Source organism: Oncorhynchus masou, chromosome 32, assembly GCF_036934945.1.
Source record: "Oncorhynchus masou masou isolate Uvic2021 chromosome 32, UVic_Omas_1.1, whole genome shotgun sequence".
NCBI classification, from domain to species: domain Eukaryota; kingdom Metazoa; phylum Chordata; class Actinopteri; order Salmoniformes; family Salmonidae; genus Oncorhynchus; species Oncorhynchus masou.
Genome location: NC_088243.1, coordinates 68,060,038 through 68,079,512, shown reverse-complemented (window position 1 = coordinate 68,079,512; position 19,475 = coordinate 68,060,038). Strand labels below are relative to the sequence as shown.

Genomic DNA, 19,475 nt, shown 5'->3' with positions numbered 1-19,475 from the left:
CACACAAACATACCTGATTCAGCTAATTACAATTCAGTGGGCAGCTGTTCAGTAGAATCAGGTATGCAAGATTATGTTTGGAGTGAAAGCCTGCATGCCTAACTGCTGAATTTGGTGTAAAACTCTTCCAAATCGGATTAACCCATCTCCATCACAACAATACAACATGGCCGCCGGGTCTCCTTTCGTACTCATCCTCTCCGACCTCACCTAATGATGGAGAACATGGAGTTGAAGTTCTTGCACTCTCTACAATGGAGAGCTATCTTGATGAAATGCTTGACTGTCTTCATGCGCTTGAGCTGGTTGGGCTCCCGGGTCACCTCCGACGCCACCCAGAAGGTCTCCTGGTTGATGATCTCCTCAAAGCGCTTGAGGCAAAACGAGCCCGTCTTGGACTTGAGCTTGAACAGGTCGTCGATGTACTCGGTGGGCTCGATGGCGCAGAAGAGTTCGAAGGCGCGCATGGACAGCTGCGTGGCTACTTCCATGGTGGACAGCTGGAGGAGGGAGATCTGGCCTTCACGAAGGAGGTCCTGGGCGTCCTCGTCTGAACAGAGGGTCTCTGTCTCCATGTTGCTCTTCAGGTAGTATCTAGAGAAGAGCAGGGAGTTCCTTTACTATTCTCTCACATACACACAGGTATTCTATTGTACATAAATAAATGGTCTATCTCCATTTTGCTCCTCCAATAGAATCGTCTCAACACAAGACTTAAGTAAAAGTAGAAAAAGACAAGGTCTTTCATAAGAGGGGAGACCAGTAATGGTCAGGAGAAAGTCAGCACAAGAGAAGGGGACTTTGCTATCTCTTGTAAAAGAGATGGGACTAACCTGTATAACAAATGTGATCAATAAAACCAGTACTTACCTGCCACTGAGCTGTATCCTGTCTGCCAGCTTGGACAGCTGCTCCGGGAGCCGGCGCTGCTTAATGACGCCTTCCGGCGTGATGGACACCTCACACAGCGAATAGGCTTCGGGCACTGCGGTCAGGGCAAACTCCCGGATGGCCTGGGCCACCACCTCTTTGGCCGTGGTGTCCTTACCGATCATGATGTATCGACTTTGCTGGTCTGCCTTGAACACCCGCAGCACCTGGTCTGACATGTCTGGATGGGGGGGTTAAATAGGAATTACCCACACAATTCTCATGTCAGAATTCAGCAATTTCATTGTGGACAGTCACATCACTCAAGTACCATTGCTTTTTTATTTTACCCAAGGTTACACCATAATTCACCATACCGCCCCAAAACACACCAAAATTAGAATGAATCGGTCACTGCTAGCCACTTAACCTCGGAAAAGTTTACAGGATCAATTTGTTTCAAACTGTACTTCAAACATTTCAACAAAAATGTCAACAACTGATGTCTGCTAGAAGCCACGCTGACATGCTCAATGATATACGGTGAGTTTGTGTAACTCATTTAGCCGACTAGAACTTTGAAAGACAGAGGGGCAGAAAGACAGCATTGACAAGGACGTGATTGTGCTTTCTACTACAGCCCAGTTAGATTCAGGCCTACGTAACCCATTAAAACACACTGATTTGCAGGCTGCTGTTATCAAGACCAACAAGCCCAGACCATAACCACAATTAGAAAACATTCACCCTTAAGACCCCAGATTTAGAAACACCATAGGAAGCTTGTGAAAGAAACAGCAGGTTGGCTTGCAAAGAGGACAAGCGCTGCGTGGTCAGAACAAAAGCAGACTGATACTCACTCGTCACGACTGGGGCTGAAGGAACACAAAGAGTATGCGTGGGAGAACATTAAAATGTGGGTCAAACATCTGGCGAAGAATTTCCCCGGGTTAGCAATGTATGAATAAAAGACTGCCTCAAGAGAGACGACAGCCAAGTGGCGCTTATAGATGTGTAATGTATGCTTTATAACACACGGTTGTATATTAAAAGGTTCAAAGAGGAGTGTGTCTGTTGGTCCTCACCAGGCTGGTTGTTGAAGTCCAGGATACGGTGGTGGGACTGCAGCAGGTCAGGGTTGCTGGACGACAGGCTGCCGCTGACTGGCAGCGCGGCCGGAATCTGTTTGGACTGCTTCAGGCCCACGATGCTGTCGTCCTGCGACTGGCCCACACCCACGTCGCTACGGAAACAGAGGGAGGGAGGGGTTGGAAAGTTCCACTGTCAGAGGATAGAGGGCAATGTTTTTACAGTAAAGTATATCAGTAAGATGTTACACTGCTCAATACATCAAATTACATTTTATTTTTCACATGCGCCAAATACAACTGGTGTCGTAGACCTTACCGTGAAATGCTTACTGACAAGCCCTTAACCAACAAAACAGTTAAGAAAATATTTACATTGTTGTTGTTTTTTAAATAACCGGCATTGTAAATAAGAATTTGTTCTTCACTGGCTTGCCAAGTTTAAAACATTTGTTATAAATAAATCTTCATAAGAGGTGACACTGCTCAACACAACACAAAAAACATGAATAAGTCGAGTCTATTTTATTCCACACTCCAGTCCTCTAACTTTGAAGCAACTTTTTCCATTGGTCTCTGACGTCTCTTACTTGTATGGTTTTGGGGGCAGGATGCTGGTGAGCGTCTTGTCAAAGATCTTCTTGAGCTTGTTCCTTCCCCCCACCGTGTTGGCTTTGGCCTTCTTGCTGGCCTTCTCCAGGCCCATCACCTGCATTGAGGAGACGGGACACCATTACATTAGGCGTTAGGAACGTCTTTACTAAGATAAAACCAGGGACATATTCATTAGGCCACACCACAGCTAAATGTTTTGCAACAAAAAAATTAAAACAAGCATTTCTGATTGGACAATGTCAGGTAGTACCTTTCTGTTTCAGTCCGTTTGGTGCCAAATGAATACGTCCTTGATAACATACACAAAGCATTATGGGTACTGTAGTCCATAACATCACCTGCTCAACATCCACCGCCAGGTCAGGAATGGAGTAGCGCGAGCCCTTCTTGATATCCCCGATCTTGGGCAGGTGTGCCGGGGCGCCATTCTTGCGGTCCACCTCTGGCGGCTCCTCACCCTCTGCCTCGTGGTCGTGATCTGGTCGGGCAAGGAGCTCCTTGAACACTGGGTGGATGAAAGGGGGGAAACGCTATCAACAAGGCAGGTCCTACGGGCCACTAGTTTTGTCGTACCTGGTCTATTGTTCAGTCGTGTGGTCAGGTGTCACAAAGAGGGACTTAAGAAAATTACAATTGGCTCAGAACAGGGCAGCACGGCTGGCCCTTAAAATTACACGGAGAGCTAACAATGATATGCATGTCAATCTCTCAGGGCTCAAAGGAGAGATTGACTTCGTCACTACTTGTTTTTGTAAGAAGTGTTGACAAGCTGAACGCACCGAGCGGTCTGTCTAAACTCCCAGCGCACAGCTCAGACACCCATGCATACCCCACAAGACACCAGAGGTCTCTTCACAATAACCAAGTAAAGAAAAGACTATGGGAGGCGCACAGTACTAAATAGAGCCATGGCTACATGGAACTCTATTCCACATCAAGAAACCAACACAAGCAGTAGAATTAGCTGTAAAACACATAAAATACACCCTATGGAACAGTGGGGACTGAAGAGACTCACACAGGTACAGACACGCATACGCCCACAAACGCGAGCACACAAACTGTACACACACATTGCAATATTGCTTTATGATGGTATTATATATTTTGTATTGTAGATATGTAGTGGTGTAATAATGTTATATGATGTACAATATTTTATTATTATGATTTGTGTGTAATGTAAGCATCTTAATGTGTTTGGACCCCAGGAAGAGTATCTGCTACCTTGGCAAGAACTAATGGGGATCCTTAATAATTATAAATACTGTGTGAAACATAAAAGCGTTACTGTTACTTGTATTCTTCTATTAGTATTCAATTCCTAGTTAGCCATAATAACTCTTACCTAAAAGATTAGTTTTCACAGAAATTGACAAGTGGGTGTTGTTCCTCAGGATCTCATTGGCTTTCGTGAGCTGGACATTCTCAAAGTTCTGCCCGTTCACCTCCAGAATCTGTTCAAAGACAAACAGAGATACCATTACATATACATTAACATTACATTAACATTACATTAACATTACATTAACATCACATACAGTATCAGCCACTTCCTCAATCCTGTTAATTCATGCAGGTGTCAAATCCAAAACTCTGATGTAAGCACCAAAACGCCAACCAACTGAGTGATGTGGACTCCTCTATGACACTTGTACCATCCCCACCTTCTCTTCTGTTCCCATCTCCCTAACCTCTACATTACTGGTCTCCATCCCCCTAACCTCTACATTACTAGTCTAACCCCCCCCCCACCCTTCTCTTCTGTTCCCATCTCCCGAACCTCTACATTACAGGTCTCCATCCCCCCGTCTCTTCTGTTCCCATCTCCCAAACCTCTACATTACTGGTCTCAGCCCTGTTCTCTTCTGTTCTGATCTCCCCAACCTCTACATTACTGGTCTCCACCCCCCTTCTCTTCTGTTCCCATCTCCATAACCTCTACATTACTGGTCTCCACCCCCCTTCTCTTCTGTTCCCATCTCCCTAACCTCTACATTACTGGTCTCCATCCCCCCATCTCTTTTGTTCTCATCTCCCCAACCTCTACATTACTGGTCTCCACCCCCCTTCTCTTCTGTTCCCATCTCACTAACATCTACATCACTGGTCTCCACCCCCCTTCTCTTCTGTTCCCATCTCACTAACCTCTACATTACTGGTCTCCACCCCCCTTCTCTTCTGTTCCCATCTCCCTAACCTCTACATTACTGGTCTCCATCCCCCCCATCTCTTTTGTTCTCATCTCCCCAACCTCTACATTACTGGTCTCCACCCCCCTTCTCTTCTGTTCCCATCTCACTAACATCTACATCACTGGTCTCCACTCCCCTTCTCTTCTGTTCCCATCTCACTAACCTCTACATTACTGGTCTCCATCCCCCCTCCCATCTCTTTTGTTCTCATCTCCCAACCTCTACATTACTGGTCTCCACCCGCCCCTTCTCTTCTGTCTCCATCTCCCTAACCTGTACCTTACTGGTCTCAGCCCCGTTCTCTTCTGTTCTGATCTCCCCAACCTCTACATTACTGGTCTCCACCCCCCTTCTCTTCTGTTCCCATTTCCCTAACCTCTACATTACTGGTCTCCATCCCCCCCATCTCTTTTGTTCTCATCTCCCTAACCTCTACATTACTGGTCTCCATCCCCCCCATCTCTTTTGTTCTCATCTCCCCAACCTCTACATTACTGGTCTCCACCCCCCTTCTCTTCTGTTCCCATCTCACTAACATCTACATCACTGGTCTCCACCCCCCTTCTCTTCTGTTCCCATCTCACTAACCTCTACATTACTGGTCTCCATCCCCCCCATCTCTTTTGTTCTCATCTCCCCAACCTCTACATTACTGGTCTCCACCCCCCTTCTCTTCTGTTCCCATCTCACTAACATCTACATCACTGGTCTCCACTCCCTTCTCTTCTGTTCCCATCTCACTAACCTCTACATTACTGGTCTCCATCCCCCCTCCCATCTCTTTTGTTCTCATCTCCCAACCTCTACATTACTGGTCTCCACCCGCCCCTTCTCTTCTGTCTCCATCTCCCTAACCTGTACCTTACTGGTCTCAGCCCCGTTCTCTTCTGTTCTGATCTCCCCAACCTCTACATTACTGGTCTCCACCCCCCTTCTCTTCTGTTCCCATTTCCCTAACCTCTACATTACTGGTCTCCATCCCCCCCATCTCTTTTGTTCTCATCTCCCTAACCTCTACATTACTGGTCTCCACCCCCTTCTCTTCTGTTCCCATCTCCCTAACCTCTACATTACTGGTCTCAATCCCCCCCATCTCTTTTGTTCTCATCTCCCAACCTCTACATTACTGGTCTCCACCCCCCTTCTCTTCTGTTCCCATCTCCCTAACCTCTACATTACTGGTCTCCATCCCCCCTTCTCTTCTGTTCCCATCTCCCTAACCTCTACATTACTGGTCTCCATCTCCCTAACCTCTACATTACTGGTCTCCACCCCCCCTTCTCTTTTGTTCTCATCTCCCTAACATCTACATTACTGGTCTCCATCTCCCTAACCTCTACATTACTGGTCTCCACCCCCCCTTCTCTTTTGTTCTCATCTCCCTAACATCTACATTACTGGTCTCCATCCCCCCTTCTCTTCTGTTCCCATCTCCCTAACCTGTACCTTACTGGTCTCCATCTCCCTAACCTGTACCTTACTGGTCTCCATCTCCCTAACCCCCAGTACTGATGGCGCAAATCAGGTCTAATGGCCGTTTCTGGGTCAGTACTTAAAGAAACACTGGTCATAGTTTCGGCAAAAAAGAGTATTTTAACTCTCGTGTTAGAGCCACTCATTAAGGAGGTTAGACAGGTGTATTGCAAGAGTAAACATACTTTGCAAGATGTTATGGTTCACATTTCCTTTGGGAAGCAGCTGCAAGAAAGAGTTTAAGTTTATGCCAAAATAAAGCACAGCCAAGCAGGGTTTTCAAGCTGGCATCCTGGATTTAACATAGGATCTTTGCCACCCTTGGGGCAAAGTATGAAAAATCACCAGTGAGCAAACTAGTCTAGTGAATCAGCACATCGTGGTAGCTGTCTGATGCGTGTTGAGATTTCTGATGCAAAACAGTGCCCTGGCATCAATCAGGTGGGTGCTACACTGCTAGGGGATGAGGGAAGTTTCCCACCCTTTCTATGTAATGCATTTTGAACATATGAAAAAACGCTATGTAAAGAATATCATTCTCGTTACTTCACCTGGTCTCCTCGTTTAAGGCCGGCCTCCGCGGCCTTGCTTCCAGGCTCCACGCTGTCGATGAAGATGCGGAAGCCCTTCTCGGAGCCCCCCAGCAGGGTGAAGGCTAGCGGGGCCTCCCTGGATGGCTTGGTCAGTGTCACTAGTCGCAGTTTGGCTTTAGCAGCGCAGGCAATGTTTAACAGTCTAAGGTGGCCGTACATTTTCTGTAAAGGAAAACTATGTTTAGTACCGGTATATTGCTCAATTCAGAGTTTGTGTTCATTTTTTTGTATCTCAACTTTGTTACTATGTGGAATGAAATTAAAATTATAAATGAAATAATCTTTAGCATTTTAAATAGTGAAATAAGAGGCTAGCGTAAGGCAAAAATTTGGACAATTTGAATGCTTTGATAATATATAATGAGGGCAAATTAGGAGTAATGTTGAAACTGGACATGAAACCCGCTGTAATGTCGTAACTGGACATGAAACCCGCTGTAATGTCGTAACTGGACATGAAACCGGCTGTAATGTTGAAACTGGACATGAAACCGGCTGTAATGTTGAAACTGGACATGAAACCGGCTGTAATGTTGAAACTGGACATGAAACCCGCTGTAATGTTGAAACTAGATATGAAACCCGCTGTAATGTCGTAACTGGACATGAAACCGGCTGTAATGTTGAAACTGGACATGAAACTGGCTGTAATGTTGAAACTGGACATGAAACCGGCTGTAATGTTGAAACTGGACATGAAACCGGCTGTAATGTTGAAACTGGACATGAAACCGGCTGTAATGTTGAAACTGGACATGAAACACGCTCTAATGTTGAAACTAGATATGAAACATGCTATGCTTAACTGAGACACGGACCTCTCTCTCCAGATTGTTCTCAAACTCTTCAAGAAAGTGAGTCATTGCAGGGTCGCCTTCAAAGTCATTGAAGTGATTGTTCACCCACAGCAAGACTACCCGTGTAACCTGGGGATGCAAGAAGAAAGTCAGATTCATTCAAAGTAAAAAATAAGTGGATGGGCATGGGCTTGGATTGAATGTTAGCTTGTTATATACATTTATTCACATGTAGTTGTGTGTGTGTGTGTTAATCTGTATGTACACTACTGGTCAAAAGTTTTAGGACACCTATCTCATTCAAGGTTTATTTTTTTATTTGTAATATTTTCTACATTGTAAAATAGTAGTGAAGACATCCAAACTATGAAATAACACATGAACAATGTGGTAACCAAAAAAAATTAAAATCAAACAGCCACCCTTTGCCTTGATGACAGGTTTGCACACACTTGGTATTCTCTCAACCAGCTTCATTATGTAGTCACCTGGAATGCATTTCAATTAACAGGTGTACCTTCTTAAAAGTTAATTTGTGGATTTTCTTTCCTTCTTAATGCGTTTCAGCCAATCAATTGTGTTGTGACAAGGTGGGTGGGGGTATGTGTCTTTTAACAGATAGGGCTAAGTCCATATTATGGCAAGAACAGCTCAAATAAGCAAATAGAAACAACAGTCCATCATTACTTTAAGACATGAAGGTCAATCAATACAGAACATTTCAGGAACTTTGAAAGTTTCTTCAAGTCCCATTGCAAAAACCATCAAGCGCTGTGATGAAACTGGCTCTCATGAGGACCGCCACAGGAATGGAAGACTCAGAGTTGCCTCTGTTGAAGAGGATTTTTTAAATTTCATTTTTAATTTTAATTCAGGATAAGTTCATTAGAGAGTTACCAGCCTCAGAAATTGCAGCCCAAATAAATTCTTCACAGAATTCAAGTAACAGACATCTCAACATCAACTGTTCAGAGGAGACTGCGTGACTCAGGCCTTGATGGTCGAATTGCCACAAAGAAACCACTACTAAAGGACACCAATAATAAGAAGAGACTTGCTTGGGCAAAGAAATACGTGCAACGGACATTAGACCGGTGGAACTCTGCCCTTTGGTGTGGAGTCCAAATGGGAGATTAATCGGTTCCAACCGTCGTGTCTTTGTGAGACGTGGTGTAGGTGAACGGATGATCTCTGCAAGTGTATTTCCAACCGTAAAGCATGGAGGTGGTGTTACGGTGTGTGGATTCTTTGCTGGTGACACTGTCTGTGATTCATTTAGAATTCAAGGCATACTTAACCAGAATGGCTTCCACAGCACTCTGCAGCGATACGCCATCCCATCTGGTTTGTGCTTAACGGGACAATAATTTGTTTTTCAACAGGACAATGACCCAACACACCTCCAGACTGTGTAAGGGCTTTTTGAACAAGGAGAGTGATGGAGTGCTGCATCAGATGACCTGGCCTCAACCAAATTGAGATGGTTTGGGATGAGTCAGACCGCAGAGTGAAGGAAAAGCAGCCAACCGGTGCTCAGCATATGTGGGAATTCCTTCAAGACTGTTGGAAAAGCATTCCAGGTGAAGCTGGTTGAGAGAATGCCAAGTGTGTGCAAAGCGATATCAAGGAAAATGGTGGCTATCTTTAGAATCTCAAATTGTATTTGATTTGTTTTACACTTTTTTTGGTTACTACATGATACCCTATGTGTTATTTAATAGTTTTGATGTCTTCACTATTATTCTACAATGTAGAACATAGTAATACAAAACTAAAATAAAAACTTCAATGAGTAGGTGTTCTAAAACATTTGAAAGATAGAGTATGTAAGCATGCATGCATCTGTGATATTGTCAATGCGTTATCTATTACTGATGTTAAGTTCCGTCCAGCTTCCATTACAATAAAATGACAAAAATAATACTTATCTGACAAAAATAATACTTATCTGAAAAAGGATAGTAAAGTGTTTGAACTGGGATCTGACCTTGTCCCTGAGGCTTGGGTCGTGGAACCACTCGAGGAGCTTGTTGCCCACGACCATGGGGCTGGAGAGGAAAGTCCTGTAGGTCAACAGGAAGTCCTCGATGTAGGTGGGGTCCACCACAGAGTGCTCCTCTACCAGGTGCATAGTCAGACGCTCCTTCGTGCCCTATAGGAGATGGTGTATATTATCCTTTAGGTAACACTAAATGTCATATACATGGGCATTCATAACACCTGTATGTCATGACACCTTTATTTGGAAGATGTGGTTTGGAGTCTAAAGGCTTACTCAATAATGAATGAACTCACCTTGATGACGATGTGTCCCTTCCTGGTGCCTGTGCGGTCCAGCTCACGGTGCTCCTTGACCATGACGATCTCGCCCTCCTCCTCCACCTTCTGCATGTTCTTCTCCACCTGGTTGAGGATGCAGCAGTAGTCCTGCTGCGCTATGCACACAAACTGGAACATAGGTGGAGTGAGAGAGCAAGTGAAATAGGAGGAAGTGAAAGAGAGAAGAGAAAGTGAAAGAGCGTAGTAGTTAGCTTGGGGACATAACGCTTTTTAGATCAACATGATTGAGATAGATTTGCTCAAAATGTATTTTAAGACACCAATTAAATAAACACTCTCTCTTAGTGAATTAACTCGGCGTCTTCATTTAATTGGTTGGTACCTACTGGACAATGTATGGTGAAAAAAAATATAAACGCAACATGTAAAATGTTGGTCCCATTGTTTCATGAGCTGAAATAAAAAAAGACTGTTTAAATTTTCTATATGCTCAAAAAGCTTATTTCTCTCAAATGTTGTGCACAAATGTGTTTACATCCTTGTTTGTGAGCATTTCTCCTTTGTAGCATATCAAGAACATGATTAAACAGTATGATCATTACACAGGTAAACCTTGTGCTGGGGACAATAAAAGGTCACTCGTAAAATGTGTAGTTTTGTCACTTAACGCCACAGATGTCTCAAGTTTTGGAGGCACCAGAGCTGTTGCCAGAGAATTTAATGTTAATTTCTCTACCAATGTCGTTTTATAGAATTTGGCAGCACATCCAATTGGCCTCACAACCACAGACCATGTGTAACCACGCCAGCACAGGACAGGACCACAATTGGCCCAGAGTCGACTGGGTTTGGCCGGTGTAGACAGTCATTGTAAATTAAAATGTGTTTTTAACCGACTTTCCTACTGAAATAAAGGTTAAAATAAAAAAATAAACATTAAAAAAAAATGTCCAGCCTGCTTTAAAATGCAACAGACTAATTGAGTAAGTAACAGGGGTGGAGTATATAACACTATTCAATATAGAAGGCTCGTATGACATGCCAATCAACCGATTGGCTATTATGAGGGACTGTCTCAGTGCTGAGCCTTACCTGACAGTCGTCCACCTTAGTCTTCATCACTCCCTTCATGTACTCCTTCTCTATGGTAGGGGAGACCCCGAAGCTGTTGCCCATACACAGGATCTCAGGCCTGGCCTCAGGGTACGTCACCTCCACCGAGCCATTCAGGATCACTGACCACGAGTCCAGCTGAGTTTGGAAAGACCACAACCACAAACAGTTAACAGTCAGAAATACTCAGTGATCATTCAGTGGACAATGGTTTAATACAGGGACAGGACACTGAGTCCTCGGGGACTGGAGTGGTGTCACTTTGTCCCCAACCCGAGTGCAAAACAGCTGATGCATTCTAAAGTGAAGATCCTGATTAGTTGATTATGGAGTCGGGTGTGTTAGTTGGGACGGGAGCAAAAGTGTGACACTAACCAGGCCCCCCGAGGACTGGAGTTACCCATCCCTGGTTTAATATCAGGCTGGGATCACATGTTAAAGGAAGATGAAGACAGCTATAATGCTTTAAATACATTGTTTAATCACAATTAGCCTTAAGCAATTAGTTGGCCATTAGCTATTAGTTAGCCGTTAGTTAAATCAAATTTTATGAGTCACATGCGCCGAATACAACAGTGAAATGCTTACTTATGAGTCCCTAACCAACAACGCAGTACAGATAAAGTAACAGGAAATTAAAGAGCAGCAGTGAAATAACAAAAGCGAGGCGATATACAGGGGGGGGTTACTGGGGCACCGTTTAGTCGAGGTAATTGAGGTAAAATGTACATGTAGGTTGGGTTATTATTATGTACAGTTGAAGTAGGAAGTTTACATCCACTTAGGTTGGAGTCATTAAAACTTGTTTTTCAACCACTCCACAAACTTCTTGTTAACGAACGAGTTTTGGCAAGTCGGTTAAGACATCTACTTTGTGAATGACAAGTACATTTTCCAACAATTGTTTACAGACAGATTATTTCACTTATAATTCACTGCATCACAATTCCTGTGGGTCAGAAGTTTACATGCAGTAAGTTGACTGTGCCTTTAAACAGCTTGGGAAATTCCAGAAAATGACACCATGGCTTTAGAAGCTTCTGATAGGCTAATTGACATCATTTGAGTCAATTGGAGGTGTACATGAGGATGTATTTCAAGGACTTCATTCAAACTCAGTGCCTCTTTGCTTGACATCATGGGAAAATCAAAAAGATCAGCCAAGATCTTAGAAAAAAAATTGTAGACCTCCACATGTCTGGTTCATCCTTGGGAGCAATTTCCAAACACCATAAGGTACCACAGTCATCTGTACAAACAATAGTACGCAAGTATAAACACCATGAGACCACGCAGCCGTCATACCGCTCAGGAAGGAGACGCGTTCTGTCTCTAAGAGATTAACATACTTTGGCGCGAAAGGTGCAAATCAATCCCAGAACAACAGGAAAGGACCTTGTGAAGATGCTGGAGGAAACAGGTACAAAAGTATCTATATCCACAGTAAAACGAGTCCAAAATCAACAAAAAATTCACCCAACGTATTGTGGGAAGCTTGTGGAAGGTTATGCGAAACATTTGACCCAAGTTAAACAATTTAAAGGCAATGCTACCAAAAACTTCTGACTCACAGGGAATGTGATGAAAGAAATAAAAGCTGAAATAAATAATTCTCTACTATTATTCTGACATTTCACATTCTTAAAATAAAGTGGTGATCCTAACTGACCTAAGACGGGGAATTTTTACTAGGATTAAAAGTCAGGAATTGTGAAAAACTGAGTTTAAATGTATTTGGCTAAGGTGTATGTAAGCTTCCAACTGCAACTGTACATGTAGGTGGGGCAGCAGGTTGACTCGTGATTAGAGCGTTGGGCCAGTAACCCGAAAGGTTGCAAGATCGAATCCCCAAGCTGACAAGGTAAAAATATGTTGTTCTGCCCCTGAACAAGGCAGTTAACCCACTGTTCCTAGGCTGTCATTGTAAATAAGAATTTAAATAAAGGTTAAAATAAATATATATATATATAATTAATCATTAGACACAAATGGTTCAATAGTATATAATACCCCCGTTTCTACACTAATAATAACTATGATTTTACCCTTTTATTATGGATATAAAAAGATAGTGATACCTTGCTGTAAAATATGATTTGCTATCTCCCTTATAGCATCATCAACAACACATTTGACAATGCACTGAGGCAGTAGTGGACATACTACTAACACACACCAGCTCAATAGGATGTTATTCAACTTTGACTGGACTGCCCTTGAAGTGAACTGGACTTAAGGGTATGGCTCTGCACTCTATTGTTTGGCTGCATCACAGCAAAAAAATGACCAAAGTGGCTTAATTGAAAAGCCAGAGCCTGTCCAGACTGTTGAGACATTACAAGTGATCTCTCTTCTGGTCCCCTTGGGGAATCGTATGATGCTGGGAGGTGGCAGTCATTCGTGCTTAATAGAGCAGGGGGAAAAACTAAATGGAAAAAGAGAAACCTGCATTGGTAATGGCAAGGGCAAACTCCATGTCCCAGGCCATAGATGTGCAAACCCAGACACATTCAAGACACACACAAGACCAATATAAGAGACAACGGAAATTCCACCCCAAACTCTCTTTTGTTATTTGTTTCTTTAGTCCATTGTTGATATAGTCCCAAAATGTTTCGCCTTTCAGCAATCAAATTATCAAGATATTTAAACTTTCAAAATACAGAAATACAGCCAGTATATTGCTATTCTCCCCAATTTCGTGGTATCCAATTGTTTTAGTAACTACTATGTCTCATCGCTACAACTCCCGTACGGGCTCGGGAGAGACGAAGGTTGAAAGTCATGCGTCCTCCGATATACAACCCAACCAACCCTGAAGGCAGCCGCACCAATGTGTCGGAGGAAACACAGTGCGCCTGGCAACCTTGGTTAACCTTGGTTAGCCGGCCACTGGAGTCGCTGGTGTGCGATGAGACAAGGACATCCCTACCGGCCAAGACCTCCCTAACCGGGACGATGCTAGGGCAATTGTGCGTCGCCCCACGGACCTCCCGGTCGCGGCCGGTTACGACAGAGCCTGGGCGCGAACCCAGAGTCTCTGATGGCACAGCTGGCACTACAGTACAGCGCCCTTAACCACTGCGTCAAAATGCATCATACCGGCTGTATTTTAAAAGTGATATATGTTGATTGCTGACAGGCAAAACTATATAACTATATATGGGACAATATCAACATATATAATATAATGAAAGAAATACAAAAAGATAATTTTGGATTCTAATTTTCCTTTAAGACCGACTCATTCACGGCACACGCCTCCACATACAAACATACCTCTTCCCCGTCATTGAGTACGATGGTGCCGGCCCGCTCGACCACAGCAAACACCATGACGGCACACAGCTCCCTCCTCACAGACATGGTCATGTTGGCAAACGCTGGCAGCTGATGCATGAACTCCAGTAATTGCTCTGTGGAAAGGTTAGAGAGGGAGAGTAGAGAGGGAGAGGTGGTTAGGAAGGTCTTGACACAGTGGAGAGAGAGGACGAGCGTAGGAGGACTTGGCAGTCCTTCACTCTTCCTTCACCCTCTGTGTGGCTTTGGTCGAAAAAAAGGGCACAAGCTAGTGGGAGAGAAGGTGCATTAAATTCAACCCCACAAGTGATGAGTACCCAACAATGGGATGATTATCCACTAAGGCAAAGTATCAATTTCATTTTGATAGACAGAAAAAACTGCATAAAAGGAAAAGCGAACTTTTGCATTCACTTCGAAGTGTGTCGACATGAATCAAATGTCATTTGGGGCTTCAGCTTGGCTGTATAGGGCATTGCCTGTCCTGATTCCTGCCCATGTATTTTTTTGGCTCCTTGAAATAGCTTATTGCGGGAGCCAGGGAAGGACTCCATCCCTGTGCTAGGCGCAGAAAGTAAGTCTGGGGTGCGGGCTGACCTGTGCTTGGCATGGCAACAGTGTCGTGTGGGAATCCTGCGGAAGCACTGAAACTTTAATGCGCCGGGAGAGGAGAGGCGAGGACGTGCAGCGTTGACCTAGAAAAGCCTGTCGGCAGAGAGAGCGGGAGGGGCGGCGGGGAGTTTGTGGGGGTCGTCGAGGGGGACCGGGGTACTCTCTCTCTCTTTCTCCATTTGCATCCACTAGATCAGCCACACATCACATCTACAGCTAAGCTTCATGTGAGTAAATGTGAACTCTTCTTTTGGCTCCCTATCATTGTAGCTGTGCTGCTGCCTACAGGCCTATGATATCACAGTCTTTGTGTGGCACAGAAGGAATTACAACTCAGTGCTAAAATAAATTCACCAAACGAAAGCATTGAAGCACGAAGGCCTGCAGATGGACACATAATCCACGGTAACTAGCTAATACAGAGGGGCGGGGTTGAGATACATCAAGGGCGGGGCACTGGGAGAGGGGGCGTCGCTGTGCATTGTTTGATTAAAATCGTGAATGCTTGATTAAACTCTGATGAGCCTACAAAGGGGATTTCCCCTTAGTGAACAAAGCCAAATCTAATTGGCTCCCATTGCTTTTCCAAATGTCTTGCCAGAAAACAGCAGGCACTCACATACAAGGTATTCTTTAGCAGTAGTAATAGGCATTATAACCGTTGTTTCTAGATTTCAAGAGTTTAACGGTGGTGTGGAATAGTCATCCCCTTCTGTGTAATTGGAGCCAGGAAGCAACATAGCAAAGAAGGTGGAGGCACCCTGCCTAGCGCCTACACAATGGTAGGGGACACACTGGCACGCCACAGCTAAATACATTTTGGTTCCCAGAACATTGTGAGTAGGTTACTTTTTAATCAATCAAAGGGGAACCCTTGAGGGAATGTTAGGGGAACATTCTGTGTGCTAGCAGGGACTCACCTATGTCGTCATCGGTGCGGTCCATTGGGTCCTTCTCCAGGCAGTCCCGCACGATGTCGCGGCTCATGAGGGGGTCTGACGCTCGCTCAATGTCCTCTTCGTCATCGTCGTCCTCGGAGTCGACGGCGGTCTCGGGCAGGCCGCTGAGGTCCATGTCGCCTGGCTCGTTTTCCGTGGCCTGAGGGTCAGAGGAGAGGATGGATGTCAGTCAGTCACCCAGGATCAAGTCATCATGGATCAAGTTGTCCAGGATCAACAAAAACACAACGGCTTCCTCCATCATAACAACCACCATCAATCTTAGTTTTAATAACACAGAGTGCTCTGAAATGGTCACTGGTCCATACTAAGCATGTCAGCTCCATCCATCTACTCCAAGTAGTAACAGCTGCACACTGGTGGGCTGAGATGAGGTTGGTAAATCTAAATCAAGGTTTTGGTGCAAAAACGTCACATAAGGGCTGGTAAACAAAACAACGGCAAGAAGCAGACCGTTTCAATTCAATGCTTCAAAAGCGACAACAATGTCTGAACATCGAGCCTGTTTGGTGAGAATGATAGGTCTGAGAGACACACAACACTGCATACCAAAGCACCCCGCTATGCAAAAAACTCCCAGCTAATTATTTCACATCTCTTCCTCTCCGGGCTCCCCATTTCCACTTTGACTGACAACCTCTGAAAGAGTGATAAAATATGTACGTAGCAAAGAGAGAAAAACAAACAAAAAGAGAGAGCAAAAGTAACACAATTGACAATGTCACACTGATATTAATAGAGATCTTGGCACTGTGCATCCATCAAGGCTTTGCACATACTATAAATATCGCTGAAAGGCCATGGTGTGTTTCATGCTCTCAAGACGAGCTCCTCCTCGGAACGAAATCCAGGCACGAAACAGGGAGATAAACTAAAAACCCTCCCCTCATGTTGAGTGCTAAACGACTCCTCTTACCTGAATAAGGTGCCGAAACTCCAGCCTTTTCACTGAGAGAGACGAAAACAATGTTGCCTTCGCAAACTGCCTGCAGCAGCCTAGTCCAAGACGCATCTTTAGCGCCCGGGCTGCCAGTCGTGTTCTTCAGAGATTCAAAGAGTCCCTGTCTCTCACCGAACGTAGCCCTATGTCATTTACCCTTAACCATCATGTGCAAATGCCTCATGAATGATTCAGGGTGCTGTCTGACTAGCCACTCAGGAGTCAGCAGGTCAGAAAAGTAGGAGGGGCAGGGGAGGGGCCTGATGGGGCGAGAGGGCAAAGGGGCGGGGTTATTCCGTTGGGGAAGGGGTTGGTAAGGTGTGGACTTGGAGTGAAAGAGGACAATCTGAAGATTGAGGTATGTCGGTTCCCAATGCGACAGGGAATAACTGAGGTGGTGAGATGGAAAATCCTAGAAAACAGCCATCAGTCTTCAGCTTGATATGAAAGTCAATGTCTACTGATGCCGAAACCCGGTAGAACACACAGCTATATTCCACATGAACAAACATTGTTGGCAAATCTCAGGAGACAAAAGAAAAGTCAAATGTCCTAAAATAGCAGGGAGCTAGTCCTCTCACAGTAGCATTAATTTACTAACATCGCTGTATGTCAATTCCATGTTACCACCCACCTAGATTTATGAACCAGCCTTATAATAAACTAAATACTCGTAAGTAGTGCGTCGATCATCATTTAGAAGTGTGTGCCTCGGGAGGTTGCAACACCTTCGGATTTGATTCGGACATCCTTTCCACTGAGTTACACAATGTTAGACAGCCCAGTGGGAACGCTGAACCATTAAAAATGTCAAATGTTCTCCAAATACAGAGCACAAGTCAGAACCCCTCTGTGTGTGTCATCCATAAATGTGTGGTGAGCAAAAAAAGAAAGGGGTGTGGATGGTTAATATTTCAACAGGGCTATTCTTGGATTAATGCTTTCAAGCCTCCTTCTGAAAAACCGATTTCATGATTTATTCAGAGGCAAAACAGTCTGCCATGTTTGCCAGGCAGTGACAGAGGATGCAGCTCTATTCTTCTCTCTGGGAGGAGAGACGATGGGGCACTCCAGCTGACCTGGCTCGTGGATGAGAGGACTCCGACGAACAAGGGGCATCATCGCCAAGAGCTTTACCCTGGTAGACGTCCATTTTTGAATAGATCTTACACATACAGTCCTGTGATCTGGGTTGTCCTTAACTTCTCTAGGGTGGGGGGCAGCATTTGGAATTTTGGATGAAAAGCATGCCCAAATTAAACGGCCTGCTACTCGGGCCTAGAAGATATGATATGCATATAGATTTGGTAGATTTGGATAGAAAACTCTAAAGTTTCCAAAACTGCTAAAATAGTGTCTGAGTATAACAGAACTGATTTGGCAGGTGAAAACCTGAGAAAAATCCATTCAAGAAGTAGTTTTTTGGGGGGTTTTGTAGTTTCCTATTCATTGCCATTACCATATCCATTGACTTAAGACTCAAATTGCAGTTCCTATGCTTTCCACTAGATGTCAACAGTCTTTAGAAATTGTTTCTGGCTTGTCTTCTGATAAATGAGGGAGTAAGACCAGTCTGAATGAGTGGACTCTGCCGTGTCACAGAGCTTTTTTTATATATGGTGTTGTCCTCAATATTGTAATGTATATATGGTGTTGTCCTCAATATTGTAATGTATATATGGTGTTGTCCTCAATATTGTAATGTATATATGGTGTTGTCCTCAATATTGTAATGTATATATGGTGTTGTCCTTATCACAGAGTCATCCTAGAGACTGGCACAACAAATACCGATCAGCTGCTAACACATCTGAGTCCATTGATATTGTAATTCACTGACTACAAGTTCCTGTGTTTTCACGTTGTACCAACCCCTCTTCACTCTATGCTCACGCCCTTATAACAGATAACTCAAACATGCTTGGCGAATTGGTGCTGTTTGCTGATGATCTGGTGCTTCTGTCACCAACCAAGGAGGGCCTACAGCAGCACATAGATCTTCTGCACAGATTCTGTCAGACTTGGGCCCTGACAGTAAATCTCAGTAAGACCAAAATAATGGTGTTCCAAAAAAGGTCCAGTCACCAGGACCACAAATACAAATTCCATCTAGACACTGTTGCCCTAGAGCACACAAAAAACGATACATACCTTGGCCTAAACATCAGCGCCACAGGTAACTTCCACAAAGCTGTGAATGATCTGAGAGTCAAGGCAAGAAGGGCATTCTATGCCATCAAAAGGAACATCATTTTCAACATACCAATTAGGATTTGGCTAAAAATACTTGAATCATTCATAGAGCCCATTGCCCTTTATGATTGTGAGGTCTGGGGTCCGCTCACCAATCAAGACTTCACAAAATGGGACAAACACCAAATTGAGACTCTGCACGCAGAATTCTGCAAAAATATCCTCCGTGTACAACGTAGAACACCAAATAATGCATGCAGAGCAGAATTAGGCCGATACCCACTAACTATCAAAATTCAGAAAAGAGACGTTAAATTCTATAACCACCTAAAAGGAAGCGATTCCCAAACCTCCCATAACAAAGCCATCACCTACAGAGATATGAACCTGGAGAAGAGTCCCCTAAGCAAGCTGGTCCTGTGGCTCTTTTCACAAACACAAACAGAC

At 44.2% G+C, this 19,475-nt stretch overlaps 1 protein-coding gene across 8 annotated transcripts in view; it reads right to left on the bottom strand.

Annotated features, from left to right (window-relative positions):
• LOC135526508 (rap guanine nucleotide exchange factor 2-like) overlaps nt 1–19,475 on the bottom strand; it is a 168,765-nt gene that overhangs the window by 26,234 nt on the left and 123,056 nt on the right. For 4 of the 8 annotated variants that reach the window (XM_064954942.1, XM_064954936.1, XM_064954937.1 and 1 more), the window contains exons 8-21: nt 15,857–16,034; nt 14,304–14,440; nt 11,004–11,162; nt 9,927–10,079; nt 9,619–9,783; nt 7,641–7,760; nt 6,793–6,996; nt 3,922–4,030; nt 2,912–3,078; nt 2,549–2,667; nt 1,956–2,113; nt 1,731–1,745; nt 871–1,111; nt 211–594 (exon numbers count right to left, since the gene is read on the bottom strand). In XM_064954942.1, coding sequence (XP_064811014.1) covers nt 211–594; nt 871–1,111; nt 1,731–1,745; nt 1,956–2,113; nt 2,549–2,667; nt 2,912–3,078; nt 3,922–4,030; nt 6,793–6,996; nt 7,641–7,760; nt 9,619–9,783; nt 9,927–10,079; nt 11,004–11,162; nt 14,304–14,440; nt 15,857–16,034 — 2,309 coding nt within the window. The remainder of the gene's footprint in view (nt 1–210; nt 595–870; nt 1,112–1,730; nt 1,746–1,955; nt 2,114–2,548; nt 2,668–2,911; nt 3,079–3,921; nt 4,031–6,792; nt 6,997–7,640; nt 7,761–9,618; nt 9,784–9,926; nt 10,080–11,003; nt 11,163–14,303; nt 14,441–15,856; nt 16,035–19,475) is intronic. The other 4 variants (XM_064954941.1, XM_064954943.1, XM_064954938.1 and 1 more) reach the window with 3 other exon arrangements.